The 20,625-nt window shown below is 43.7% G+C and overlaps 1 protein-coding gene across 1 annotated transcript; it reads right to left on the bottom strand.

The window, feature by feature from the left end:
- Positions 1-361: 361 nt before the first annotated feature.
- Positions 362-10,720, bottom strand: LOC308149484 (aspartate aminotransferase, cytoplasmic). Its single transcript, XM_080522342.1, has 9 exons — positions 10,514-10,720; positions 8,173-8,354; positions 7,722-7,845; positions 6,881-6,993; positions 6,209-6,313; positions 5,363-5,513; positions 4,557-4,722; positions 3,115-3,257; positions 362-1,506 (listed from the first exon to the last, which is right to left on the bottom strand). Exons 1-9 carry the CDS (start codon positions 10,620-10,622, stop codon positions 1,367-1,369), a joined length of 1,233 nt encoding a protein of 410 aa, XP_080378468.1. The 5' UTR covers positions 10,623-10,720; the 3' UTR covers positions 362-1,366.
- Between the last annotated feature and the right edge of the window lie 9,905 nt (positions 10,721-20,625).

Raw genomic sequence — 20,625 nt, 5'->3', positions numbered from 1 at the left:
TCTTTTTTTTTTAAATTCTAACTTAAACTAACTAAAAGTTATTTTTTTCTGAGTGGGGCAATCCCACTCATATTTTTCATTTTATTTGACAGATACAGTGAAGATTTAGACAGGAAGGATGGGTGAGAGAGGATGGATGACATGCAGGATATGTCCCCGGCCGGATTCAAACTGGGGACCCTGCGGTTACATGGTCAGCGCTTAACCCGCTACGCCACCTAAGCGCCCCTTGAAATGTTATTCTTAACGTTCATACCGTATTCTGGTCGTCGATAATGTCCCCGTCACTCACAAATCAGACAGACAAAAACATTCAGACATGAGTTGAGAGAAATCACCTCGGGTTCCGTGTTTACAGAAGTCATAATTTATTATTCCTATGTGAATGCACTATGACATGCATGTGTCATACTCACAATAACCGTGTGTGCAGACAAAAACAACAGTACATCATAAACAAACAAAGACGCTAGGTCTCAGTAGTACGACCATATAAGGGCGGTGAGGTGAAAGCCATGTTGAATAGCGTTTAGTTCAAATGGGAAGGACTGATTTTTGGGTCATTTGTCGTCACGCTAAGCGGAAGACGTGACCGTTACAAACAGTGTCGAGTGTCGAAATAGGACCACGGTACAAACTGCTTCTCCTACACAGACCTGCGTTAAGCTGCACAATGAATGATCCAGGCGAATCCGTAAGACACAGAAAAGGACGTTTCATGTCAGCTTGTGACCTGTCGTCACGCGCGACCTTTCAACCCTGTCACATTACAGGGGGGCAAATCCCAGAGAATTCCATTTTATACACAAAGCCCCCTCGCTCAAATAGGTTGTCATCAATAACACCAACACGACTACGTTTTTTTTTAAAACACAAAAACATTGACGTTGAATTCCCTACGCGGTTGCATACCTCATCACAGATGTTATTAACATGCTACTACAGAGGCTCTCACACAACTGTAACAGCAGTTGTTAGTTACATTGAGGCAATGAGTCATAGCTCATCTATCGTATCTATTTATAGCATCATTAATAGTATATATTTATAGTGGTATACAAAAGGTGAAAAACTAAACAGGATGGATGGATATGATGTGACAGAGTAGCATAAATCAAAGGCAACATAATTGCGATGTCAGGAAAACTTCATATTGCTCAAAGATGGCACAGTAATCTGAAGAGAGAAGACATGGACACACACGTACATGAGAGTTACATCTTCGATAGTGAACAGATATGTGAAATATTAACCCCTTCTTCCACGAACAGATAGGGCACTGCTTATAGAAAGAGAGAGAGAGAGAGTGTGGAACTTCCTGTGAGAGACAGGAAGCAGGCAGGAGGAGGAGGTGGTGGGCAGGGCCTTACTGGACCTTGGTGACAGTCTCGTGGATGGACTCGGCCACGTAGTCGATGTTCTTGGTGGTCAGGCCGCACATGTTGATGCGTCCGCTGGCCATCAGGTAGACGTGCCTCTCTTTTATCATGTACTCCACCTGCTTGGCTGCGGACGGGAGGCGGAGAGACGGAACATGTTCAAAACACCATAGAGGATGAAGAGAAAACACTGAGGAATAGATGGCGGGTCAAACAGAAGAAATGCCTTTATTCCCAGTGATTATTTTTAACAGTCATGGACGTGATCGACTCCCAGAACCCCCCTACAATACCGCTGAGACTGGAGGGTTGTTTGCGCAGAGGACACAGCTTAACCTTCCTCTTCTGTTTGTTTCATTTTCCAACTTTGCTACTTTCGGTCAAAATTGACCGGTGTGTTTTGCACAGTGATATCTCTGGAACTCCTTATCCAATTTTGATGGTTGACATCTCATTTGAACAGTCAAAGCAAGTAGAATCAAGGGGTGGCAGACAGAATGACACCAGGGGTTAATTTCATATTATAATTTTGCAGCAAGTTCAAAGATAGTGTTTACTGTACATTACTGTATATTATAAAAATGCCTGCCATGTAGGCTGTGTGTACTGGAGATGGAAATTATTTAGTTAGTGTTGTAGCTGAGATTCTTCCCGTTCCATTGTTGTATGGGATGTATTGATGTTTCTTTTTTTTATTATTACCCATTCATTTCCTATGGCGGTCAATTCTGACCGGAAACATCATAGGTGTGACACGGTTCAATAAATCCCCCAAAATGCAATTCAATGCAATCAAGTGTATATGCTCAGCAGGGGCCTAGGGTGGAGGATAACATAAGGTCTTGAGGCAATGGGATGAAAAACACAATATTTATGATTACAAACAAAGTCATTCGGTCAGATTTGACCGTCAACAGAAGAGGAAGGTTAAGTTATGTAGAATGGAACCTGAGAACAACCTTGAGTGTAAGACATCAACTGTTACCACATGTAACAGAGTCATACGACTACATCTATACTGCTACATCTAATATGACTACATCTATATTGCTACATCTAATATGACTACATCTAATATGACTACATCTATACTGCTACATCTAATACGACCACAACTATACTGCTACATCTATACTGCTACATCTAATACGACCACAACTATACTGCTACATCTAATACGACCACCTCTATACTGCTACCTCTAATACGACCACATCTATACTGCTACCTCTAATACGACCACATCTATACTGCTACATCTAATACGACCACCTCTATACTGCTACATCTAATACGACCACAACTATACTGCTACCTCTAATACGACCACATCTATACTGCTACATCTAATACGACCACCTCTATACTGCTACATCTAATACGACCACAACTATACTGCTACATCTAATACGACCACATCTATACTGCTACCTCTAATACGACCACAACTATACTGCTACATCTAATACAACCACCTCTATACTGCTACATCTAATACGACCACATCTATACTGCTACAACTATACTGCTACCTCTAATATGACCACAACTATACTGCTACCTCTAATACGACCACAACTATACTGCTACCTCTAATACGACTACTGTAGCTTCTCTTAGAAGGCCAGCGCTGTTGATAATATGCCATCCACTATCAAATGAAGCTATAGTACATATATATAGCTATAGCCACACTGAGCGAGTGTATGTGTGTGTGTGTGTGTGAGATACTCACGGTTGAGGCCAGTGAAGCTGAACATGCCGATCTGGTGTGTGATGTGGTCCCAGGTGCCGGGGGTCCCCAGGGCCTGCAGCTTAGCCTGCAGCTCCGCCCGCATCAGCAGCACCCTGTCAGCCATGGTCTTCACATTCCCCTTCCTGAGGGAGGGAGGGAGGGAGGGAGGGGAGGAGGGGAGAGAGGGGAGGGGAGGGAGAAGGAAGGAGGGGAGGGGAGGGAGAAGGAAGGAGGGGAGAGAGAGGGAAGGAGGGGAGAGAGGGGAGGAGAGGGAGAGATGGAAGGAGGGGAGAGAGAGAGATGGAGGAGGGGAGAGAGGGAGAGAGAAAGGGGTGAGAGAGAGGGGAGGGGAGAGAGAGATATGAAAAGCGTCCACTTTACAGTGTTTCCCACAGGAGTTCGCGAGATGGGCAGGTGGACCACATATTATTATAATAATATACTGTATATATATACTTTTTTTTTTTTTTTTACATCTGGGGAAAAAAAAGCGGGGGGGGGGGGCACGGACCGGCTCGAACATTTTCCACAACAGCGCGAGCAGTGCTGAAAAATGCATGTTCATCAATGATCACTGTTCCTGAACATGACCTCATGATATCTGATATTTTGTGTTCTTTGTTTGTTTATGTATGATGTTTTTCTGTTTGTGTGGTATGTTATGCCTGAAATGTTTTCCGAAAAATAATAAAGTATAAAAAAAAGAAAAATGCATGTAAAAAAATAAAATAATAATAATATATATTCTTAAAAACAGCGCTAAAAAGACTTTCGGTTCGTTATGATGAGACTATGGCAGGCCGCCACAGTCTCATCGTTGTGTGGGGAAACACTGCAATAATGTTGCTTTCACCTCTCCTACATGTTCCAGAAGCCAAGTTTCAAATACAACCTCAGCCAACCGTCAAAGAAAACTCAAATCCACCACAGCTGAGTGGCCAAGGAACGTCTTCTGAGCAACCAGGAAGTAGGTAGCAGCTGGGGGGTATTCCATCAACGTCACTAAAGGAAATTCCAGGCTTATTTTTGCTAAATCTCACGAGACTTACAAAAATAAGCTTGAATTATTTTTAAAATCTCGTGAGACTTAAGCCTGGATTTTCCTTTCTGTCAGATCCGCCCAGAGCGTCGAGGCTTTTAAAAAAATGAGCTATGACACACCTTTTCTCCCTGGCCTTTGACCGGAGGTGAACCTGCTTCCCGACACTGCACTTTCTCTACTTTTATTTCTGCACCTGTATTTTGTATTGCACCTTGTTTTAGTGTATTTATATCTGTTGTTTCTCTTTCACTAGTGTTTTTCTGTTAAGCACTTTGGGCGGCTGTTTTGTCGTTGTAAAATGTGCTATATAAACAAACATGACTTACTTACTTGATGGAACACCCCCCAGGTCACTAGAGAGTAGAAACATAGAAACAGAGGTGGTTTTAGGAGCGTTTACCATTCAGCGAACAGCTCGGGGTTGTTGAGCGTGGTTGCCACGATGCGGGCGCCCTGGGAGGGGGGGTTGGACCAGGTGGTCCGGACGATCTTCTCCATCTGGGACAGGACGCGGGCCAGGTTCTCGTTGTCCTTGGCTACCACGGTGAGGTTCCCCACTCTCTCGTCTGAGAGGGGGGGGGCAGAAAGGAAACGAGGACACAAAGAGGTTTGTGGGCTCTTTTGACTGTGTGTGTGTGTGTGTGTGTGTGTGTGTGTGTGTGATTACAGGGGGGGATTTGACAATGGACCTATTGCTAAGCCACACCCCCTTTGAAAACTCGGGAGTTCGCAAATTTCTGATTTCTGATTTACCACAGCAAGTAATTTAAAAAAACGTTTTTTTAAAGATGACAAGAATATTTTGTCATGTTTTCTGCCTGTAGTGACTTTTGCTGTCATATGATTGGACAATTTCTATTTCGGGGCGTGGCTTAGCAATAGGTCCATTGAAAGCAAAGTAGGCCAACATGGTGTTTCAACAGTATGCTTTCATTAACAAAAAGCAAAGCGAGTCGTACAATTAACAGCTTTGCACTTCCAATTCCATTTTTTATTGATTTATACTATCGATTAATCATAAATAGGTTGTTGTGTGGCTGGAGATCAGAATAAACTGAGCTTGCAGGATCCTCTCTTTTTACTGCCCTCCATTTGCATGATTGATAAAACATTTGAGCAATTCCAGAGATCCTGTGGTAGGTTGCCAGTCCTGTGTGTGTACATGAGTGTGTGTGCATGTGTGTGTGTGTGTGTGTTGACACTCACTATACAAGCCAAAGTTCTTGGAGAAGGACTGGGCGCAGAGCAGCTCAAAGCCCTCGGAGACGAAGTAGCGGATGGCCCAGGCGTCCTTGTCCAGACTGCCTGAGGCAAAGCCCTGATAGGCCGAGTCAAAGAACACAAACAGGTTCCTTCTCTAGAGAGAGAGAGACAGGGAGAGACAGAGAGAGAGAGAGAGAGAGAGAGAGAGAGACAGAGAGAGACAGAGTGAGAGAGAGAGAGAGAGAGAGAGAGAGAGACAGAGAGAGACAGAGTGAGAGAGAGAGAGAGAGAGAGAGAGACACAGAGAGAGAGAGAGAGAGAGAGAGAGAGAGAGAGAGAGAGAGACAGAGAGTTTTTTTGGTTATGTCACATTACACAAGTGTAACAGAGTAAAATTCTTAGGCTTCGGATCCTGACATTGCATTGCAGCAGAAGACATCATAAATCAAGCATAATTCAAGATAAAAGTGTCAGTAGTACAGGACATAAGACAAAAAATAATAGAGAGAGAGACAGACAGACAAACACAGAGAGAGAGAGAGAGAGAGAGAGAGAGAGAGAGAGAGAGAGACAAACACAGAGAGACAGAGAGAGAGACAGATAGAACCCTTAAACAGAAATCCATTTGTGTGTACTATGTAATGGTCTCTCTCTCTCTCTCTCTCTCTCTCTCTCTCTCTCTCTCTCTCTCTCTCTCTCTCTCTCTCTCTCTCTCTCTCTCTCTCTCTCTCTCTCTCTCTCTCTCTCTCTCTCTCTCTCTCTCTCTCTCTCTCTCTCTCTCTCTGCAGGTTTGACTTGGTGAACAGTGACATGAACCAATGAGAGGGGGATGGGGAGGACTGTACTGACCTTCATGACCTCTGCGATCTTCTTCCACTCGTCAGGCGTGGGGTCTGTGCCGGTGGGGTTGTGGGCGCAGGCGTGGAGCACAAAGATGGAGTGTTCTGGGGCTTTCTGAGAGAGAGGGAGAGGGATGGAGAGAGAGACAGGGAGAGAGGGAGGGAGAGAGAGAAAAATGTTATTCGCTCTATTAGCACAAGGTCTCAAACAGCCATTTCTACGACAACTTGTCTCAAATAGCTGAATATATATATATAATTGTTATTTATTTATTTTTACATTTCACCGGGCCAAAAAAACGATACATTGCTAGCCTACACTTATTGCCCTCAAATATGGCAGTGACAGTGACATCCAAAGAATCCAAGACTGCCTACGGACAACATTGGATCAGTCAGTAACATTCAATCTTTTGGTATCAAACGAGGCTTGTCACACGTGGAACGGAGTAAGAAATTGCATCAAACGCACACGTTCGATATCATTCCTCGTAATTCCGTGAATTACAAATGAGTCTGTCCTCCGATTTCTACCTGGGCCAGCCTCCCCTGGTTCTCCCCTGGTTCCCCCCCTGGTTCCCCCCCCTGGTTCCCCCCCGGGTCTCCCCTGGTTCCCCCCCTGGTTCCCCCCCCTGGGTCTCCCCTGGGTCTCCCCTGGGTCTCCCCTGGTTCTCCCCCTCACCTCCAGGTCGTCCAGGAGGCCGGCCAGGTCCAGGCCACGCTTGGCGCCGTCCCAGTAGTGGTAGGGACGCACGTCTTTGAACCCGGCGTCAGCAAACACCGCATTGTGGTTCTCTAAGAGGGAGAGAAAGAGGGAGAGAGATAGAGATGGAGGGAGAGAGAGAGAGAGAGAGAGAGAGAGAGAGAGAGAGAGGGGTAGAGAGAGGAGGAAGGTATTTAGAGAGGACCAGTGGAGTGGAGGCTGGTGGGGGGTAGAAACCAGAGGACTAATTCATAATGCAGGTGTTTTTGATACTAGTTCTTATTCCGCTCATTACGATGCGTCTGATTTCTACCCCCACCCGCCTCCCCTGGTGAGGACTGTCCCTGCTTCAAGGGCTGCTATTCTGACACGTCCGTTTCAGCTAGCTATAACAGTAACTCATGTAAGCCACGTTACTGTACAAGTATAATAATAATAATAATAGTTTTTGTTTTGGGAATTTGGTCTTTTTTTTCTCTAGACCCAGCGTCAGCCAGTGGGCGCCCCTGGAGCAATTAGGGGTTAAGTAAGTGCCTTGCTCAAGCCCCCTCCTGAGTCAGGGATCGAACCAGCAACCTTCCGATTGCTAGTCGGCCTCTCTAACCTCTAGGCGACCGCCGCAATATAAAAGAAAAAGAATATCTTATGCTCAACAAACTAACATACTAACCAAATAACCTACAGCGTAGGGAATGTCCAAAACAAATGTTGCTCTGGTTGTCATGGTTACAATGCAATCACTTTTACCAGCGTATAGATAAAATATCCAGATACAGAAATCGTGATATTAAACCATCCGTTCTAACACATACACACTGACCCCAGGTGGGAGCGGAGACGTAGACGGGCGTGGCCGTGTTGTTGGTGCCGTTGTACCAGCGGCGCAGGAACTCCGCCCCCACACGCAACGCCCCGGTCCCTCCCAGAGACTGGACTGCTCCCACCTAGAGACAGAAAGGGGGGGGGGGGGAGAGAGAGAGAGGGAGAGACAGAACTGAGTCAGACCATCAACCGTCTAGGCAGGGCTGAAAAGATCGTGAAACCGTCTTAAGAACACCGTGACACCAAAACTAACGTTGTTTTTAGAGAGGTGTTCTTGACGTCGTTGTCTGTTTGTTTTTAAGTTGTCTCGTTTGCGGTCCTGTTTTCAATGCGCTCCACTGAATGCACTTTTGAGATCGTTCCAATGAAAAGTGTTTTTACAAATGAACTTATCCCTAACCCTTTTAAATTATTATTATTATTATTATTATTCTTGTCTTTATTCTTACTCTGTTCTCCTTGATGGCGGGGCTGTCGTCTCCCAGGGCGACCTTGGAGGCGGCGGAGCGGAGCTCGGGCAGGCCCAGGATGGGCAGGTACTCGTGGTTCAGACTCTGGTCCTCCACGATCATCCGCTCCACCTTCTTCACCACGGGCAGGACCCAGGGCAGGCACTCGTCTGTGCGGTACGCTGCAGAGACATGGGGGGGGGGGGGGGGGGAAGGACTTAGAAACCAGTTCAGACCTAGTCGATAATAAATAAGAACATCATTGTTTTATTTGCCGTGCAATCAACTTGTCAGTCAATTGTCGGGATTTTTAAAAAATGTTTTGCTCTAGGCACAGGGTGAATCCGGCCCACAGCCCTGCTGACATATCCTCTCCTCCTTACTTTCCTGTCTATCTCTATCCAATAAAAACAGAGAAATATGATAAGCTTTAAAAAAAGCATAGCTCCAGTCTGAACTTTCAATCGTGTCTGTTGGGATGGAGCTTCGAGTTCTAGTCCACAGCAGACGGTTTGGATGGAATCTCCTCAAATGTGGACACGGGACAGTGTGAACAGAATCTGAATGGAACATCCAGACCACATGGTACATCTGACACATTCAATACAATTGGATTGCAACTCCGCAATATACTGTAGCGTAGCCCATGTCTTTACTTTACACAGTGCTTGTGTGTGTGTGTGAGTATGTGTGTGTGTGTGAGTGATATGGCATTTCATGCACTGGCACACACCCTGCTGGAGGTCACTCTGTGTGTGTGTGTGTGTGTGTGGGGGGGGGTGGGGGGTGTACTTGAACTTCAATAGCCAACTCTCAAATTACAGTGGCTCACATTCAGTTAACCCTCCCAGGAAAAGTACACAAGCCTGACTCTGACATCATCCCAGGGAAGGTAAGGAGGCGACATTCAGCTTAGGTCTTCACTTTGTGGTTTGTGGCGAAGGACTGATGCTTGTCGGGTAACCAATTATCTTTTTCATGGAATTGTTGACTATAATTGACTATTATGTGGGTGGGTGAGGCACTTGGTCTGAGGGACTCTAAATGACTGGCTGACTGGTCTGGAACAACAAGAGCAGTTTTGGCAACAAGCTTCAGAGGTGTGTGAGAGGGGGGGGGGGGGCAGTAATGGGAGGTTGGTTTTAAGTTGTTCACCTGTTAAAACGACGGAGGCTTACAGGCTGGCGTTATCGGAGACTCATAATAACGTACATAATGCAGGCACTTCTTCTTAAGTAAAGGCTTGGTGATGCATTATAACGCCTTATCTGGTGTCTGTCAACCAAGTTGTATCGCACCTAAACTTCCTCATCCTCATCTCAGGCATTTAGCAGGTGTGTCTGTTTTATGACTTGGCAGTAAGAAATAAAATAAAAAAAACATTGTTATCTAAAGGAATATCGGCCACCATCAGGCTCAGTGCGGATCAGTTCTGTTGCCCCTTGAAAGACGACATTGGGGCAGATACATCAGTTATACTTCTTGTTGTTCTGTCTTATAGTATTATCTGTCATCAGCAAAGCCCTTTACAGAACGAGAGTTGCATGCTCCAATGGCTTGTGTCTCACCCTAACCCTCATGAGAAGCTTTAAGCCTAGCCCTAATAGACCTGTCAGGGCCCCCAGTCAGCTCGATGGGAGCAACCATCCACTAGCATCCAGACTAGACTATCTTCTGATTGGGATCTACTAGATGTCTTAAAATGTACATCAAACATCTATTGGGGCTGATCTTCTTGATCCAGGTCTATTGTTGTAAACTGAGAAGAGACTCCTCTTTTCAGGCTACATCCCTCCTAAAAAACCTCGTCATCGCCACTACCCCCATCATGTACTTAATAAAATACATACAAAAAGAAGTAATCCTTCCTGATCTATTATTGACTGCCAATGGCCCCTGGTCCTAGCACATAGATTTGTTTTTTCTGATGTATTGATGATTCATTTACTTGTATACACAGTAAGTACTAAGTAACTAAGCGTTAATGTAAACAAGAATTAATATAAATGATCAAGAAAAGAAGAAAGCTAAACAGCGAAGGTCAAAGCCAACAAGCCGGGCCACCTGTCCTCTCTCTGTGTCCCAGCTCCAGGCTAGCAGAGGAACTGGACCAGTCCGTGTGTGTCGCGAGTGTTGAACTTGAGGCTGCGTTCGTAAATTCGCTCTGAGAGCCCCGGAGCGCACACTGGGTTCAACGTCATAAAGGGACCAAGTCATTTGATTGGACAAGAGGCATTCCGTGAGTGCTGATCAGATTTCCAGAGCGTATTTACGAACGCGCCCTGGCTGTCACCCGAACACTGCGAGCTAGCTCCCCGCTAGGATAGCGAGCCTCTCTTACCTCCGACTCCCAAGTTCACCTTCTGTCCGTGGGCGTCCTCTCGGAAATCAGCCGTCAGTTTAAACACGGCCACCGGAGGGGCTTGAGGGACCTCGCTGAAGATAGACATGACGATTTAACACGGGTTCGGTAGAGAGAAGGTCAGACAAGAGAAATCTAAGGCAACCCGCCGGTTAGGAGTGAAGGCCAGGCAGAGAGACGAGCGAGTTCACCTTCACCGCTTTAGGAGCGCTGTGGCCAGCTGGAATGGACGTGAACCCAGTAACCAATGGGATTGCAGGAAACACTGACTGGCACTTCTAGAGGGCCAATGAGAGAGATGGGTGGAACTCCGGGGCGTTTCTTGATGTGGTCGTTTACCGAAAGACACCCTCCCTAAACCAATGAGCGTCAATGGGCGTTTCCTGATAGCAAGGAACGCCCCGAATTGCGGTCTGCAGTTACACCCAATTGCAATGAAATGCGGCACACGTTGTAAAGGTCAAGTGCAAACGGCGCAGCTTTACGATACGGTACACAAGGAAAACATTAGTCATATGACTGCAAAACCGAAAAAAGCCTGCTCGCAGCCTCCAAAGACAGAATCTAAACCCCTCTCCTTTGCCACAGATGTGTGTGACAATCTAAAAGGCAGTGATGTGGCATGTCTTTCTTTACCTTAACTGGCCTCTACTGGTAGTCTCAAACAATAATAAAATAAGAAAGAAAATAATAACAATGCATTTTATTTGTATAGCACATATATCGCATACCCAGTGCACTTGACAGGTCAGAAAAGAAGAAGACATATAATAAAACATCAGCATTCCAGAGGTGGGGTGCAGCAGAAAAGGTCTGTCAGTGGCCTATGATAGGGTGTACAGTGTATTGTAGTACTCTGGTACTATGGTAAATGGACTGCACTTATACTTATACTTACCTTTATCCAAAGCGCTTTACAACAGCCTCTCATTCACCCATTCACACACACATTCACGGCGGCAAGCTACCATGCAAGGCACCGGCCAGCTCATTGGGAGCAATTTTGTGGTTCAGTGTCTTGCCCAAGGACACTTCGACATGTGGCCAGCCGGGGTGTTTGAGTCCTCATAGTACACTAGTTGTCTTCAGTGCCAGTAGCCATGGCCTACAGTCCTTATTACTGTTGTATACGCTCCATCAAACTTTCACAGAAATAGGAATTATTTATATATAATAATAATAATGATAATAATAATAACTTTTATTTGTATAGCACTGTTCCTGCAAACGTAGTAGCTCAAAGTGCTTTAATCATTATATAATCATTATTTATTTATTTAATTAATTATTTAGTCATTTAAAGGCAATATTAAAAACATGGGTTTTTAGTCTTGACTTGAACATATCTGCTGAGGTTGCATCCCTAATGTAAACGAGCAGTGCATTCCACAATCTGGGTGCACAAAATGAGAGAGACAGCCTCACCAAATCTCTTCTTTTCTACATGGTACAGAGAAAGACAGCTTCAGATGACCTGAGAGCTCTATTGGGCTGATAAATATATATACATAGTAATACTACAGATTCACTGTTGGATGTCAATTGCCAACATTGAAAGTACTGTGAAAAGTGGAGGAGTAATGTGAGGGTGATTTGATTTACTGAAACACTTTGTTTTCATTCATTTATTATTATTAGAAAATTATTAGAAAATCGAACTCCCCAACCCAAAAAAGCCAAACAGCCTGAACAACAGAATTTTTTTCTCTCTGATTATGAACTTCTATGATATGTGTATATGTGTATATGTGTATATGTGTATATGTGTATATGTATATGTGTATAGTGTATATGTGTATATGTGTATATGTGTATATGTGTATATATGTATATGTGTATATGTGTATAGTGTATATAAATGTATACTGCAGTCAGGGTGAAATCAACAATTAAATAACAACAATAACAACCCTACAACAAATATGCACATCATATGAAAAAGCCATATGAATGAGGCCAGTGCAAGATAGCAAATTCTGAGAAATACAGCCTTGAATTTGCAGTTCAACTTCTCATAAGCTTCCTCAATTTCTGGGTCCATCTCATCCTCATCGTCGCCAAATCTGTGAAAACACAAGTAATTTACATAATGGAATAAAAACTGTAAAACAAAGTGTTTTTAATCAAGGTCACTCTGGCAACAAGGTACCCTTTACAATGAGTTTATAAATGGTTTGTAAAAGGGTTATGTTACATGTAGTTCATGTTAATCGTCATTAGTTAATCATCATAGTTTGGTGCTTTATTAAAATGCTTTTATGCATATGAAAAAAAGTGTCCACACACACACACACACACACACACACACACACACACACACACACAGTTTTGAGTGAGTGAGGGTAGGTGTGAGCCAGCTAAGCCCCTTCTCTCGCCCATCTGCTGACTAATCTGAATCAGAGGCTCAGGCTTCCCCTGTTGCATTGTGGGCCAGACAATCACATCCACCCAACCCAGGGGGCCCACAGGTCATCCCCTCACACAGGCATAAGGGTATGCGACCTGGGTGACCTTGCTATTTGGGCTGTGTCCAACACTCATACCCAACTTAAATGCAGCACATTTACTGTATACCTACTAACAATGCAACAAACTACCTCATACAGTTTAGTAAAAATGTATGCAGCTCTCTAAAGGAATATTCTGGAAATACCACCAAAAAGCTTACTCACTGGAAACTGTTCAATGACAATGACGTATAACCATAAACCATAGGGATGCACTGATACCACTTTCTTTCCGGGCCGAGTATAAGTGCTAACATTTGGGTACTTGCCGATACCGATACCATTACAGTTCTAACAATGACTTTGAAAACATATATTATATTAACATATAATTATAATATTTTAGCTGGTAACAGACAAGCTAGTCTGAAATTGTCAGAATGAATGTCAGTCTATTGCCTTCAAATCACTTAATAAAGTAGATGGATTATGCAAAAGTTAAATAGTCAAAAGCTTTAGGTTGGTCGTAATGACAACGTTTTGTCTTTCTCACATGCTCAGCGCACACACACACATACACTCGGATTGAGTATAATCACAATGCAGCAGAGTTTTTTTTTTTCCATGTCAGTGAAGCGTCTCTCCTACTCCCCTTCGCGTGAATGTGAACTTCGTGACAATTTCTATGCTAGTAACATTGTAGCTTGCTAGTAGGAGAACGTGTTCAGAAAGTGCTTTTTTTCCCCCCATACAAAATAGTGTATATTTATTTCTGATACTGTAGAAAGATATGTGAAGTAGCCGCCATCTTGTGACATTTTTGTTTATCCCGCCCCATCGTCACTTTGATTGGTTTCTTGGTCCAAAGAACTACTATATCTTACTACGTTTGGCCAATGAGACCGAGGGGAGTAGGAAAACGGCATAACACCGTAATGTGGTATCGGTGCGGATGTATTGGGGTAGTTTTACGAGTATGAGTACATGAGCTTGGTATCGGGTACGAGTACTGGTATCGGTATCCGTGCATCCCTAATAAACCATGTATCAGGGGTGCAAACTGGCGATGGTCCAAAAAGGTGAATAAAGAAGGTTAAATAAAGAATGTTGCCCAAAACTACCTCCACTTCTACTCCGACCTCTTCTTTCACCATCACTCCCTCCTCCCTCATTTCTTCTCCTCCGTCCTCTTCTTTCACCTTCACACCATTCTGCATTACCACTTCTCCTCCATCCTCTTCTTTCACCATCACTCCATTCTCCTCCACTTCTTCTTTCACCATCACGCCATTCTCCTCCACAACTTCTTCCTCCAGCTTCACTACCACCATCGTAGAGCCTGTCGTCTGGAGAATAAGGAGAGAGAGAGTAAGAGACACTATGTGCGTGTCTGGTGTATGCGCGCGCGTGTCTGGTGTATGTGCGTGTTGGTGTATGTGTGTGTGTGTGTGTGTGTGTGTCTGGTGTATGTGTGTGTGTGTGTCTGGTGTATGTGTATGCGTGTCTGGTGTATGCATGTGCGTGCTTGATGATTCGCTCCCGCTCGTTAGGGCTGCTCTTCTATTGGGCGAGGGAGGCTGCGCAGAAAGGCAGAACAATATGTTATTGCTCGTATATATATATATATATTTTAAAAAAATGCCCGTAGATGATTAGCTCTATCATTAACAGTGGTCTAACAATGATGCGCGTGTAAGTAGCGATGGCCCTGACCTTAACACCCGCATAATTAATGTAAGCAACCTGTTCTCAAAATAATTATGCGGGTTCCTGCAGGTTTCAACAAGTTATATTTAAGACCTTTATAAGACCACTTCTAATAGATTTTAAGACCTATTGAGCAAGTATTGGTATTAATTTTAATTAATTTAATTTTGCCATTTAGCAGACGCTTTTATCCAAAGCGACTTACAATTACGAATTACAGGGACATTCCCCCTGGAGTAACTGAGGGCTAAGTGCCTTACCCAAGGGCACACTAGTAGTGGTGTGGCTTCAGGCGGGATTTGAACTCACAACCTTCTGATCCCAAGTCCAACTCACTATCCACTAGACCACCACTACCCCCTAATATAATTATTATATATTATATATAAGTATTAGACTCACATTCGTTGATTCTTTTCATTAGCAATGCTGGGTGATCTGTTCTGTTGCATATAGAACAATGATAATGTAAGTTAGCCTACTCTATCAATTTCTTGTTTCATTTCCATTGCTTCTCAACACATTACTAGATATAATAGCATAAATAACAGAATAAACTCACACACTTACACTGCATAGCCTACATACTGAGATATGGCACACACACACACACACACACACACACACACACACACACACACTATATTTACTAAACCACACACACCGTTGCTACCACTGCAAGTTTGAAGAAATTCTAACTTCACATGCCTACAGTCGAATCGCCTCCTACGGCGATTATCGTATCGTGGCCTCTTGTCTTATCATTTCACGTGGCAAAATATCGGGGTTTTGGGCGCAGCTTAACCAATGTCACACGAGCAATAAGTGTGCGATAAGTTTTGTTTTATATGTTGTCTCTCATCCGCATGCGTCGTATTCCCACGCAGTGGGTCTGGCGACAATAATACATTTTCCGGTCTGACTTTTAAAATTAAAATAAAATCGATTCTACGCAAGTCTAAAGCACACAGAAGCCATTAAAAAGGTTTATTTTGAAAGTCTCACCCTGTGTCTGATCCTGATGTTATAGAAGCAGCGTAGCAGCAGGGTAAAAGCGAGGTAAAGGGGGACGCGAGACAGTCTCGGGCAGCGTTCGTAAATTCGCTCTGCGCAATAAATGGACCAAGTAATTTGATTGGACAAGAGGCATTCCATGACTGCTGATCAGATTTCCAGAGCGAATTTACGAACGCAGCCTAGGGCAAACCACTCGCCGACTCGTTTTTTTCATAACACGAAACTTGAAGTTATAAAGTACCCACTCCAGGGTTCGAGTTATGTGGGAGCCAATGGGAGCTGAGCTCCCATAAGGAAGGTCTGAGCTCCCATGAAAGCAGTAAAATCATACATCTGTGGGGGTCGCTAATAATACATTACCACAACCATTATTTGATCAAAAATGTCAATGTAATGAGTATTATTTATATTTATTTATATGATAAATATTCTAAAATAAACACGTTTTCCAAAAGAACTACGCGCACCAGCATTAATCTCCTGTGAATGACAGTAGGCCTTTGACTGCCTGCACTTTACCAAGACACTATGGGGAGCAGTAGAAAATTGTGCAACAGCAGAATATGATCATTGAGAGCTTGCGAACGTGAAAACACGATTATTGAGAAGAAAACATTCAGTAGCTAGCTATCATGCCGCCCCAAAAAAGGCCACTGCTGCCGACCGAGTCGACAAGCCTGGAAAGTTTCGGGTTTTCATCCAAGAAACCAAACTTGAATTCAGCTGCACCTGTTATGACACCTAACATTGAAACTGTTGAAATAGCAGAGCTCAAACAAAAGCAAGTGCTTCCGAAGAAAGTAGCAGAACTCACCTCCAGTATGCAGGTGCAACTAAAAAAATTAGAATATCGTGCAAAAGTTCATTTATTTCAGTAATTCAACTTAAAGGGTTAAACTTAGATATTATATAGACTCATTACATGCAAAGCGAGATATTTAAAGCCTTTATTTGTTATAAATTTGATGATTATGGCTTACAGCTTATGAAAACCCCAAATTCAATATCTCAGAAAATTAGAATATTGTGAAAAGGTTCAATATTGTAGGCTCAAGTGTTACACTCTAGTCAGCCAATTAATCCAAAACACATGCAAAGGGTTCCTGAGCCTTTAAATGGTCTCTCAGTCTGGTTCAGTAGAATTCACAATCATGGGGAAGGCTGCTGACCTGACAGTTGTGCAGAAAACCATCATCGACACCCTCCACAAGGAGAGAAAGCCTCAAAAGGTAATTGCGAAAGAAGTTGGATGTTCACAAAGTGCTGTATCAAAGCACATTAATAGAAAGTTAAGTGGAAGGAAAAAGTGTGGAAGAAAAAGGTGTACAAACAACAGGGATGACCGCAGCCTGGAGAGGATTGTCAGGAAAAGGCCATTCAAATGTGTGGGGGAGCTTCACAAGGAGTGGACTGAGGCTGGAGTTAGTGCATCAAGAGCCACCACACACAGACGGATCCTGGACATGGGCTTCAAATGTAGCATTCCTCTTGTAAAGCCGCTCCTGAACAACAAACAACGTCAGAAGCGTCTGACCTGGGCTGTCATCTGCTGGTGTTGGTCCACTGTGCTTTATTAAGTCCACAGTCAACGCAGCCGTCTACCAGGACATTTTAGAGCACTTCATGCTTCCTTCAGCAGACAAGCTTTATGGAGATGCTGACTTCATTTTCCAGCAGGACTTGGCACCTGCCCACACTGCCAAAAGTACCAAAACCTGGTTAAATGACCATGGGATTCCTGCGCTTGATTGGCCAGCAAACTCGCCTGAACTGAACCCCATAGAGAACCTTTGGGGCATTGCCAAGAGAAAGATGAGAGACATGAGGCCGAACAATGCAGAAGAGCTGAAGGCCGCTATTGAAACATCCTGGTCTTCCATAACACCTCAGCAGTGCCACAGGCTGATAGCATCCATGCCACGCCGCATTGAGGCAGTAATTCATGCAAAAGGGGCCCAAACCAAGTACTGAGTACATATGCATGATTATACTTTTCAGAGGGCTGACATTTCTGTATTTAAAATCCTTTTCTTATTGATTTCATGTAATATTCTAATTTTCTGAGATATTGAATTTGGGGTTTTCATAAGCTGTAAGCCAGGGGTGCTCACACTTTTTGGAACCAAGATCTACTTTTCAAGTAGCCAGTCTGCCAAGATCTACCAGTCTAGTTTCAACATCGCAAACGTACATGCACGTACTACAAACACACACACACACACACACACACACACACACACACACACACACACATTTGCCAGTCTGCATAGGGAGCCATAGCACAAACCCTCCCTCTCTCTCCCCCTCTCTCTCCCTCTCTTACACACACACACACACACACACACACACACACACACACACACACACACACACACTCACTTTCTCTCACTCACACACTGACAGCCAGTCTGCAGTACCATAGCCAACTACTGATCCAACAAACAGAAAAGTAAACCAGATACAAAACAGGTAGTTCCCTAGTTTGAAAGGAGGAAATAAATGCATTTCTCTACCATTTCTCTGGCACTGGGAGGAGGCAGCTAGTTTCTAATAGTCAGGGCTGTAGGAGCTGGTTGCAAGGTGTCATCAGCCACTGTGGATCTGTCATCGAAAAGGCAATCTGCAGCCTCGAGAAACTTTTTTCACAATTTCGCCGTCTTTGAATGACTTCTTGTGTTTAACAAGAACGTGACTGACGCGATAAGAAGCTATCGTTGCAGCCGTACGTTTTCGCTCTTTTGCCACATTTCCCTTCTTCGAAACAGCCATCGTAGATTTGGTGATCAGACAGACGCATTTCCAATATCACATCGTGTAAAAAAGTCCTCCTCCCATTCTGGATGGAAGTTATACGTTATTGGTTTCTTACTTGGTCCAGCTTCCCCACTCATTTGTATAGCCTTTATTTAGTATTATATAGTAAATAGTAGAAATTGGAAGGCTAACTAGGTAAGTCTCGCCGGTATTTTGTATTTTGTAGTTGGTGCTGTTGACTGCGTGGTGAACCGTGTGTTAGGTGTAGGTGAAAAGATCAGATCTCAGACTGGCTTACCTGTACGTCAATCAAGTGGCAAAAGCCATAGTGAGGATGGATGATAGGCGAACTTTTTTTTTCGTTTTCGTTTTTTTTTTTTTTTTTTTGTTCAATGCCATGCGATCTACCCATACTACCTTTGCGATCGTATTGGGCACCCCTGCTGTAAGCCATAATCATCAAATTTATAACAAATAAAGGCTTTAAATGTCTCGCTTTGCATGTAATGAGTCTATATAATATCTAAGTTTAACCCTTTAAGTTGAATTACTGAAATAAATGAACTTTTGCACGATATTCAAATTTTTTGAGTTGCACCTGTATAAAGCTAGTTCGTTCAGGGCAGCCTATACTGTCGCTAAAGAAAGGATGCCTTATACAAAACTGAATCCAATTATGAAACTTAATGAGATGAATGGCGCGACAGTTGGCCCCTGCTCACCGATCCGATCATTCATGTGCCCAGATTGTAGAGCACATTGCACAAGAGATGAAACAAATTCATTTCTAATGTCAAATCACTTGATTCCCGTAGTAGCAAAACATTAGATGAAAGCACAATTCATGGACGAGCATACATGATTATTTATGTCAGGTGCGATGTCACTGGAAATGGAGATGTGGCCAATGTGTCGTGCTAACAGGGAAAGTGAATGGACTGTATAGCAAAAACAACAAAATTATTGGCCGAGATACCCGTGACTATCGCTTATAGCTGTTGTTTCATGTGGTGCTGTTGATGTGGTGAAATTGGTAGCCTATGGCTAATTAAAACGTGTAAGTCCCAACGCTGTGTGGGCATGATTCGCGTGCGTGCATGAGAACATTTCGCACTGTTATTTTGGAGACCCCCACAAAGCTCAGCTTATAACTCGAACCCTGACCCACTCGATATAATAAACAACAGTTTAACGATCACTAAATACTTATAATGATCATCTAATTATGTGTAGTTATGTGTTTCTAGCATGTCGATGTTCTATCAGGTAAATTCGCTAGAACTAACCTCCATACCCTGGTTCAGAAGAAGAAATCAGTCCTTCGTCACTTACATCGTCGTCATCGGTATAACTTTCTATCTGAGGCTCCCATACTAGATCTACCTGATTGATAATATTCACCTGGCTCTTCACCTGTGGGTGCCCAGACCCAGAATCAGCCTTGGTGGTTGACACAGTATTGGTGGACGACCCAGAATCAGCCTTGGCGGCTGACGAAGGCTTGGCGGTTCCAGAAGCTGCCTTAGAGGAGGAAGCGGCGGGGGCATTGGTTGCACCCCTCTTCTTGGCCACCTCGGCCAATAGAGACTGCATCATCGCGTTTAGGTGAGGGTCTAGGTGAGGGGTCATCCCAGCTGGAAAGGAAATGAGCTGGGTTAGTGTGTTCAAATAATACACTCACCTTTGTCTTTTCCATTTCTCACACACACATACACACACACACACAAAAACACACACCAAAACACACACACACACACACACATTACAATGCTAAACACAAGGAAGGAGGGGGTGTGTGTGTATTATTTTAATTCAGATAAATATATGATATATGATAGATCTACACCGATGAGCCAAAACATTATGACCACCTGCCACTCATTATGACCACCTGCCACTCATTATGACCACCTGCCACTCATTATGACCACCTGCCACTCATTATGACCACCTGCCACTCATTGTCAATGGTCATAATTAGGGTTGGGAATTGATGAGATGAACACTGCTTATTGAAAAAAAAGTAGGCCAACGCAGCTGTTTTATTATCTCAAGACTCTGAAGACAGTGTAATACAGTACCAGTCAAAAGTCTGGACACACTTTCCCATTCAATTGACTGGTACTGCATGTCTGTCTCTCTAATAACATTTGTTATGTTAAAATG

This window comes from Nansenia antarctica (genome assembly GCF_963989245.1).
Source record: "Nansenia antarctica genome assembly, chromosome: 2".
In the NCBI taxonomy this organism is placed as follows: Eukaryota; Metazoa; Chordata; class Actinopteri; order Argentiniformes; family Microstomatidae; genus Nansenia; species Nansenia antarctica.
The sequence above is the reverse complement of the archived record's forward strand: the minus strand, read 5'-3'. Positions and strand labels throughout refer to the sequence as shown.